At 43.1% G+C, this 9,930-nt stretch overlaps 1 protein-coding gene across 1 annotated transcript; it reads left to right on the top strand.

Moving 5' to 3' along the window:
- Nucleotides 1-468: 468 nt before the first annotated feature.
- Nucleotides 469-8,086, top strand: mmp9 (matrix metallopeptidase 9). The gene is made up of 13 exons (XM_023835345.2): nucleotides 469-752; nucleotides 2,612-2,850; nucleotides 2,938-3,086; nucleotides 3,183-3,311; nucleotides 3,502-3,675; nucleotides 3,802-3,975; nucleotides 4,122-4,295; nucleotides 4,773-4,928; nucleotides 5,254-5,452; nucleotides 5,548-5,687; nucleotides 5,774-5,924; nucleotides 6,227-6,330; nucleotides 7,074-8,086. Exons 1-13 carry the CDS (start codon nucleotides 621-623, stop codon nucleotides 7,196-7,198), a joined length of 2,046 nt encoding a protein of 681 aa, XP_023691113.2. The 5' UTR covers nucleotides 469-620; the 3' UTR covers nucleotides 7,199-8,086.
- The last annotated feature ends 1,844 nt before the right edge of the window (nucleotides 8,087-9,930 follow it).

Genomic DNA, 9,930 nt, shown 5'->3' with positions numbered 1-9,930 from the left:
TACATGCCGCTTAGGGTGATCGCTTGCTGATTTATTTCTGTAGTGATGAGGTGTATCAGAGTCATGCAGGTACGCACATACGAATGCACGGACATACAGTGTCCCCTGGCTGTTTTTAGTCAAACAGTTTCCTTGCCAAAACATTCGTGTTTACATTCAATGATACTGTGGAATAGTAGATTAAGTAAATGTCAGGCTAATTTTCACCTTATACCATTAACAGTTTCTGCTCTTCATTCAGTTCCAGAAATGCTAGGTCTGGATTTAGTGCCTCCTGTCTTCTGTTACTCAGCTAACGTCCATCATGCCTGCCCGTCAGAGCCCACCCTCTTCAACCCCAAGGCCCAAACCTGAACAAATTAAACACATACTTGGAAAGCCCCTTTAATATTCATGTTATTTTTACACCATCCCACACTGTGGGCATGGCCGCTGGGAGGGTTGAGTGACTAAGTCTCACCACTACATAAATACTGCCACAGCAGCTCAGAAGACCAGGAGGGACATCATCTTAGATAAGAAGGACACAGAAGAGAAGCAAAACTCTTCTCCTCCGGTTTACCTGTAGGAGTTTAAGGTCTGACCATTGCAACTTCTTGATCCGCTCATCGGCGTTGAGTATGATGTCTGCGTTCTTCGCTCTCCTCATGCTTGGGGCTTGCTCCCTGGGCTGGGGGAGACCCCTCAAGCCCGTCTTCGTCACCTTCCCTGGGGACATCGCAACCAACATGACCGACGAGGAGTTTGCTAATGTGAGTACCCTAAAAGTTACCCCTCCGATCTTCTTGATAGTGCTCTCAATGCACAAAGCTCCTTAGGGCACCCTGTGCTTTTCAGACATTCACAAATACTCTTCTGATGTTGATGGACTCAGTTTCTTTCACTTGTGTGTACATAGCAAAAATGAAAATAGTAACACTCCACTTCAGGGGGCACCGGTAACTTAGTACCAAAGTTAGTACACACTAGGATCAGTGTGTAACTAACCCTTCTGTTTCTGCTTAATTAATATATTAAATACTACTTAATTATGTGTACCTCCTCAAGTAAGTTGTTGCCATGAAAGTTAATCTTAATGCCAAGGAATGTCACAAAATCAAACTGTATAAAACATCTCTTGTTTAACCGCCAATATGGCAACCTGGAGAAATTACTAGCTATTTAAGGTGGGCTGGTGCAAGTGCTCCTCTCCTCTGTGGTTTTCTTGCTTTCGGTAGCTACAATTTCTGTATTGCGCTACCTTATTTCTTGCACTGTCTTGCCTTTTATTGCACTTGCCTTTTATTGTTTTGTCCTTTACTACACTGTTGCCCCACCTCCCCCCAATGCACCTGCCCCCTCCCCTGCAGCTGTGGCACAAGAATTTACCCAAGTTCATCCGAACACAACTTGAAACCTTTAAACTTTATAGATCTGTTACTGAGCTTTATCAGTCATTGACCACATATCATCCAGTTTTGCATCGTTTTTTGCAGTATCTACATCGTTCTGTACTCTCTTGTATTGTTATGCACCATCTGTTTTGTTTTGCACTGTCTTGTGTAGCCTTTTGCAACCATGTGAGGCTGAGCATTCCAATTCACCTGCTGCACATCACCAATAATCTTGAACTAAACAGTTCTTTGTTAGAAAACAATAGATTTGAAAAATGTACCTTATAAAAGAAGAGACTCTATTATGGTATCAGGTTAATAAATGAACCCTTAAAACATTTAAAAATCCATCCATCCATCCAATTGCTTATGCTGGTCAGCGTTGTGGGGCATTAAAAAAAAAATCAACTCATCACATCAGTTGCCTGCTCAGTGTGTTGTAATTCTGAGAATACCACAGACAATATTATGTTTGCAATATGTTCTGCACAAGGAGCTTTAAGTCATCTCCCCTACAGTGACGCAAACGTTGAATGCACACGCCAATACAGTATAATAATAGTTTGACCTCCATCTCTCAGCATCATGAATTTCCTGTCATTCATGAGGCAAAGTTAACCGAGAAGTGGCTCTCACTAAACTCAATACTCAGCATCATCACTGGCTCTAATAACTTGAAATGCTGAGTTTGAAGACAGCTGAACAAAACACTGGAATGGGTCACTGCCAGCCCGTCATGTAGTATTGTTCAAGAGACTTCAAATATGCTCACTTGTCCTTGTCCAAATGAACTCACTCTTCAAAGTTAAACTACAAAACCAAGCAGCCTGACAGTTTATTGGCACAGAATGCAATATCTTTATTTTTACTACATATAGTTTAATGTTCTTTCCAATAAAAAAGACTTTTCTGTTTGTTGAGCCGATGCATGAGCAGAGGGTTGGGTTTTTCGTGTTTTTCCGTTACCAAGCCTATCTAAATTAACTCCAGCTGGCCATAAATTGACTGACTGCTCTGCAAAGATAAGTGTGGCTGAGCATCAATTCCAGTTTGTATCTGACTTCTCATTAACACGAGAAACTTAAATATTACAAATATGCTGTCCTCTGCCTCCCTAATTGGTTCTATGGATGATCTACACTCCACATCCTAGCATTTGCATGTAATTAGATATGACTTGTAGCACTGTACTGCTGAAGATCTGAGTAAGCATACTTTATGGGTGGTCTTTCCTGCAGACATACTTGGAACGCTTTGGCTACATAAACGTGCAGCATCGCAGCAGAATGCCAATGTCGACGTCCACAGCCAAAGCCCTGAGGCAACTGCAGAGGAACCTTGGCCTGGAGCAGACAGGCCAGCTGGATGCAGCTACCATCAACGCCATGAAGATGCCTCGCTGTGGGGTCGTAGATGTTCGAAATTACAAGACCTTTGAGGGAAATCTCAAATGGGACCATAATGACATCACATATAGGTAGGACAGCAGAAGCACTCGATTGTCTTAGTTGCACTGGTTTTGACTCGGAGCTAACAAAATGTGTGGTGGTACTGTGCTCTGCAGGATCCTGAACTACTCACCAGATATGGAGGAGTCTCTGATTGATGATGCCTTCGCTCGTGCCTTCAAAGTATGGAGTGATGTCACCCCACTGACCTTCACACGTCTGTACGATGGAACAGCAGACATAATGGTGTCCTTCGGAAGGAAAGGTTAGGCTCGTCCAGGCTATAGCAGACAGTCAGATGTTAAGGGTCCCAGAAAAGCATAGAGTCCTGGTTATCATCCTTGGGGTGCATTTGTTGCAGACCATGGCGACCCCTACCCCTTTGATGGCAAGGATGGACTCCTGGCTCATGCCTATCCCCCTGGGGAGGGTATACAAGGTGATGCCCACTTTGACGACGATGAGTTCTGGACCCTGGGCACGGGCCCTGGTGAGTAGGCAATTAACACCCTTATGTTATGTGTTGCATAACCTTTTAGAATGCAAACAAAGTAGTAAAGATGCAAGAACTCTCTTATTATATGTGAAAGAAAAAAAAAATACATATATATCACCCTCTAGTGGATATATGCTGAAAAAGCACAATACATGCCATGCGATAATTACTTTCTCTACTGCAGTGGTGAAGACTCGCTTTGGCAATGCAGGAGGAGCTATGTGCCAATTCCCCTTCATATTCCAGGGAAAGTCGTACTCCAGTTGTACAACAGAAGGGCGCTCCGATAACATGCTTTGGTGTGCAACTACAGCTGATTTTGACAAAGACGAGCTCTACGGCTTCTGCCCCAGTGAATGTAAGTGAAAGTCAACATTCAGCAGAGTCTAGTTCCTGCGGATTCTGACATCCACTGACAGTCACTTCAGCAGGTTCAGGATTAATACTTTGCGAGTGTGAGGTGCTCATCATTTTGTTTCTTCAGACCTGTATACGATTGGCGGGAACAGTGATGGGGCACCTTGCAAGTTTCCTTTTGTGTTCCTTGGCGAGAGCTACGATAGTTGCACCACTGAAGGCCGCGACGATGGCTACCGCTGGTGTGCCACCACTAAAAATTTCGATACCGACAAGAAGTATGGCTTTTGCCCCAACCGAGGTGAGTTGAAATGACACAAATTTCTGCCTGTTACAGATGCGAATTATCACTCAGCATGAGTATTATCCGGCAAGTCCATTGTATAAAACTTTCAACACTGACATCTGGAGGAAAAGCATGTTCATTGCAGTCCCTATCCACCACAGACACGGCTGTGATTGGTGGAAACGCAGAGGGGGAGCCATGTCACTTCCCTTTCACTTTCATGAAGAAGACGTACTATTCTTGCACCAGTGATGGCCGAGGCGATGGTAAACTGTGGTGCGCAACCACAGAGAATTACGACAAGGACATGCATTGGGGCTTCTGCCCAGACCAAGGTGAGCGACACGGGCACCTGGGGAGAAAACACCAGCGGCTGGAGCTATACTGATCAATTTTGTCTTATATTTATATCTGAAATGTTTTTCAACTTATTATTGCCAAACTATCTATAGAACTTACCAGTCAAGTTAGCAGAACCCATCCCAATACCCACATCTAGTGATACACCTACTGTAGGATTCTACCCATAGGAAAGTAGGATCATGGGTAAAAGGAAGTAGGAAGTAAAATATAGGCAAAACTGTTTTGGCTCGTTTCAGATTTGCTGCCAAACCTCAACGTGTGGTCATTTTGTTGGGATTAGAAATCAGAATTTTGTCATACTGCATGGTGATGATCCAATAAACGGATTCTCGAACCAAAGAATAATGCGGAAGCATGTCAAATAAAATCCGGCTGGCGCGCCAGCCTATGCATTCTTCTCTGTGATTGGTCCTTCGGGGCATGACCACATATCACACTTTGTGTCTCAGGGTACAGTCTGTTCCTGGTGGCGGCCCATGAGTTTGGCCACGCCCTTGGTTTGGAGCACACTGACGTCAGAGAGGCTCTCATGTTCCCAATGTACGACTATATAAAGGACTTCTCTCTGCACAGCGATGACATCCAGGGCATTCAGAAACTCTATGGTAAGAGGCTTTAACTATTTTTTGGGGGCAGTGTACGGCTCAGCAGGTTGGGACACCAGTGATCAGGTCACCAGTTTGAATCTCAGGTCGGTAGAGATTCGATTGTTGGGTCTTTAACGCCCTATTGCTCCAGGGACTGTCTAATCCTGCTTTCGCAAAAATGTATGATACTTTGGACGAAAGCATCTGATAAATAAATCAAATGTAAATAACATTACAGATGCATGGTTTATTAGGCATTTTCCATATTCTACGCAGTTCAACTTTGCTGAACTGTCACAGTCTGTGTTATATGTATATTCATCTTAAATTTGCATTCTTTCAGGAAGCAAATCTGGCACCTTGCCTCCTAATACCACAGTTGTCACACCCGTCACCACTGAAGACCCAATGGAAACCACACCCTCTCCCACCCCAGGCTTGCCTACTCAACAGCCTATCGACCCCTCTCAGGATGCCTGCAAGGCAGAGAAGTTTGACTGCATCACTGAAATCCAGGGAGATTTGCATCTTTTCAAGAATGGGTAAGATCAGCTAGTACTGTGATGGAAAACAAGACTCAAGAAGATGAGTTCAATGCTCCTTTGGTCTCATTTCAACAAATATGCTGGCTTTGCAGGAAATACTGGAGGCTGTCTTCCCAGAAGGATGGTGAAATTAATGGCCCATATTCCATATCGGACACGTGGCCAGCCCTGCCACCCACCATTGATTCCGCCTTCCAGGACCTGCTCACCAAGAAGCTGTATGTCTTCTCAGGTACTATGGAAAAGCCTTCGGGTTCTTGGCCTTAGCCTCTAGCTGCACCTCCTGTCCAGGCTCACTGGCTTGCCTTTGCTTCCCAGGCCGCCGTTTCTGGGTGTACACGGGGATGAATGTTCTGGGCCCCCGTAGCTTGGAAAAACTGGGCCTGCCAAGCAATATAATGCGAGTGGAGGGAGCTCTGCAGCGCGGCAGAAGCAAGGTGCTTTTGTTCAGCGGTGAGAACTACTGGAGGTGAGTCCAGTGTATTCTCCCATTCGCTCTCTGGTGGGCTCTATTGCAGTGCTCTCTGGTGTTCTGTATTGCAGTGCTCTCTGGTGGGCTCTATTGCAGTGCTCTCTGGTGAGCTGTATTGCAATGCTCTCTGGTGGGCTGTATTGCAGTGCTCTCTGGTGGGCTGTATTGCAGTGCTCTCTGGTGGGCTGTATTGCAGTGCTCTCTGGTGGGCTCTATTGCAGTGCTCTCAGGTGGGGTGTCTTAAGCAGAATCAGCACAGCAGGTTTCGTCAATACCTGAATTTTTCCCATCACCTCCAGACTGGACGTGAAAGCACAGGTGATCGACAAGGGCTACCCCCGCTTGATAGACCTGACTTTTGGAGGAGTTCCGGTTGATGCTCATGACGTCTTCCTATACAATGGTGAGCATGCTGCAAACTCAACAGTGACACCATGAGGAGATACCCAGCACTACACTTCTTTGAAATGTGTTCATATTTGCATAGATGAAGGCAGACTGAAGTTTTCTCTGCTAAGTCTGAATATACTGTACAGTAGAGTGCAAAAGTTTTAGGCTGCTGAAGAAAAGTACATTTCAATTATTGTATAAAAACATTAGTATAAAATAAGTTTATATCTGTCAAAGTATGTTAGCTTAGCTATTTCAAAACCCCTCTGAAATTCACCCGAGTATTTGCAGTAACCATCAAATATACTCATGTATTTGTTGACTTTACCATTAGAATACCATGTCTGGCCAATCAATACCTCATGAAGTTATTTAAGTAATTAACTGAGCTGGTGGTGAAATTTAACATATGCATGGAATGGCTGGGGTGCCCCTAAGGAGAGGATTAGGCACTGAAGCGATATCCATCCAGCCAGCCAATAAAATATCCGTAACCTTTTGTAGAACAGAATAATGTTTTTTTACTTCTTATTGTGTTAGTGGTCATTTGCATGTATTCTAATGTTGTTTGTTTTTCCAAGTACTTATGCACATACTACCCGGATAAATAGCTTTCAGCACTTTCTTTGACCACTTAACGCCTTTGAGCAGCAATGAACATGCTGAACTTTTGAATGGCAATTGAGCTGTCCACAGACTAGCATCACAATGCAATAAAGCAGTGGCCATCCATAACTGTGTTATAATCTCTTGCAGGAAACATTTACTTCTGTCGGGATCGGTTCTACTGGAGGATGAACTCACGGAGGCAGGTGGACCGGGTGGGCTACCTGAAGTACGACGTTCTCAAATGCCCCGATTTCTCCAACCAACAATTCTGAGGCACCACCATTCAACCTGTCTGGGCTTTCTGGCACCCAGCTCAGACAAAACCATCTTCTACAGAATACACTTCTATATTTTGTTAAATAAATGGCTTAGAACATGACAGAACATTCCAGAAAGACTCTGGAATAGTTAAATCTCCTTTTCCAGATAATTGGGTTCTTCTGTAATACTCCCAACGGAGTAGTTAAGATTAAATAATTTGTTTTATTTTTTTAAGTATTGTTTAACAATACAGTGTAATTAGTGATGCTTATGATAACAGGCGCAATATCTTTTATCTTCATATGAACCGCTGTTTCTTTACAGTGTCGATTGTCTCCTCCGTCTACCTTTTGCACTTTTCCGGTACAAACTTGGGATTACGAAGCAGTATTGTGCGACTATATAAAATATTGTGTATATTATTGAATTATGCTGAATAAGTAATTTTATACCAGTATGTAACACAGCAATGGATCCGGAGAAAATCACATGTATTTTCTCCTAGGCGATTTTTAATGTTTGACAATGTAATCCCACCGTAAGCCCAGTGTGGTCAGAGGAAGGTTATATACGTTGTATGAGGTTACATGGGCAGCTCCTGCTGTTCTAATACGATACATGAGGTTTCGGATTATTTAATTCTGCTTAGCATTCGCCTGCCTGGGGCAGACGGACCAACGTTTGTTTGAAAACCGTGACTGCTTAAAATGTTTTATATTGTTTTTGTGTATTTTTGTGTGTTTGTGCTGTGAAGTGATAACAATGAAATGATCCTCACTTTTGCACTGGAACGCATGTTACAAATCAGTCTTGTGATTATTTAATAGGTCACATACATTCTGTCACTGTTAGAATTCCAGTTTTAGGGAAGACTTCATTAAAAATCACTTGTGTACTGAGTTAAACGCTAAGAAGTGCTTCTTGTGGCCTAATCTATGTAACTGTATTATCTAGATTAGGGTTTAACCAGGCACCCTGAAATGAAAATAGACTGGAGCTAGGGACCCCCAACTAAAATCACATGTTGACATAAGGGGTTGTGAGCCCCAAGTTGGGGGGGTGGACGGGTCCTCCCCAGTAAATTCTGCCTGTTTGCCAGAACCTCAAAAAGTGCCCTGCACTGCCTGTTAATAACTATCTAGTCGATCACTAACTGACCACTGATGCTTATAATTATATCTGTCTACAGTATGCTCATGTATCAAATATCACAAAAAGGGCGGCATTGCACAGATCTACAGCACATTTAACTCATTTATTTGACAATTGACTTTATCCAATGTGACTTACATGATCATAATTTCAGAAGTAGGACTGAACAGGTAAATCAGTGAATTCTTTAAGCCGTTGCTTTATTGAGATATTGTTCTGTGCGAGCTCGGGGAGACTCTTCACAGACAGTTCTGAGAAGTTCTCCCAATCGCAGACGCAGCTGCTGTCATTTTATACTGGCAGACAAATGACCTTCCTCGGCAACCACAACCAGAAGACCCATGTCTGCTTTTGCACAGTCTATGCTCAGGACAAGCTTTTCGTTTAGCACAAGCATCTTATATGTGCCATATATGGAATAAAACTTGTCTCTCATCTAGCTTAATATGGGTAAGGTCTAAAACCCACTCCCCAGTACCTTGCATCCGTTTCTGCAAGCACAGAAACCTTATTTTGCAGCCTAACTTCCTTAGTAACCATCAGACAGCATGCTTGGTGGTAATTTTCCACTACAAGAGAGGGGTTACAATTTATGTGTCCTCCTTTGGAATGAACCCACAATCTTTGCATCATTAGCACAATGCACCACATTCTAAATGATTTTCTGACAAAACTGACATGCTCATTCATGGTTTGCTTAATAGCTGCTCTTTACTTTTACACCAAAGCTGGTAAGTCATTGTGAGATCACACTGGGAGTGACCCATGTGAAATGGTGAGTGGATATGTAATGACTGACTGGCCACTGAATTCGGGGAAAGGGACTTGCTTTTTTTCAGCTGATTGGATAGGCACTGAGAGAGTTTGAACTGTATAGGGTTCAAAGGACTCTCCTTTAAGAAACAGATGTAGCCCCTACGCAGACTGCCCCCCCACCCCCCAACCCCTATCCCACCATTACAAGCTAAATCCAGAGACACATTGGTACTGTAAAGCTTACTGTCTAAGCAGAATCAATCAAAGCCTATGCCTGTTTCATTTGAACTAATATAATTAATTATGATCTGCATGCAGAGCGGGGAGTGTAAATTAAAATATAAAAAGTTTTATTACAACAAACATGTTGACAATGAAAGAACTGTCGTTGGTGGTACACCAAACTTTTTTTTTTTAATTCATCTGAGGTCTATTTGATTTTGCGCTCTCCTTTGATTTTGTAGAACCTCAAGAAAAAAATGGGATGTGGGGATTTACCTCAAATGTTGTTGTTCACGTTTTTTTTCACTGTAACACATTAAATGTAAATTATATTGAGTGGAGACTGGTGATGCCCAAAATGGTGGTTCCAGCATCTCAGAAACAGCCACCATCCTGAGACTGTAACATCTAGACAGGGGCAGTTCTGTGGCTGAAAACACCATGTTAATGAGAGAGGAAACAGAAGAATGGCCAGACTTGGTAAAGCTAACAGGAGGTGCAAAAATAACAGCTCAATACAATTGTGGTGTGTGAGAAAAGCTTCATTGGACCTTGTAGTGATTCTCTAGACAAAAGAGGGTCGTACCTGGTACCACGGGAGCATACCTAAGAA

The sequence above is a fragment of the Paramormyrops kingsleyae genome, chromosome 6, assembly GCF_048594095.1.
Source record: "Paramormyrops kingsleyae isolate MSU_618 chromosome 6, PKINGS_0.4, whole genome shotgun sequence".
Taxonomy (NCBI): domain Eukaryota; kingdom Metazoa; phylum Chordata; class Actinopteri; order Osteoglossiformes; family Mormyridae; genus Paramormyrops; species Paramormyrops kingsleyae.
This window is presented reverse-complemented; position numbering and strand designations above follow the sequence as displayed.

Bases quoted from the DNA above. Each gene is read 5' to 3' on its own strand.
- mmp9 (XM_023835345.2), top strand. From the start codon at position 621: ATGATGTCTGCGTTCTTCGCTCTCCTCATGCTTGGGGCTTGCTCCCTG. The intron at 5,925-6,226 runs GTGAGTCCAGTG...CATCACCTCCAG, and splicing joins AGCGGTGAGAACTACTGGAG to ACTGGACGTGAAAGCACAGG. The intron at 6,331-7,073 runs GTGAGCATGCTG...AATCTCTTGCAG, and splicing joins TGACGTCTTCCTATACAATG to GAAACATTTACTTCTGTCGG.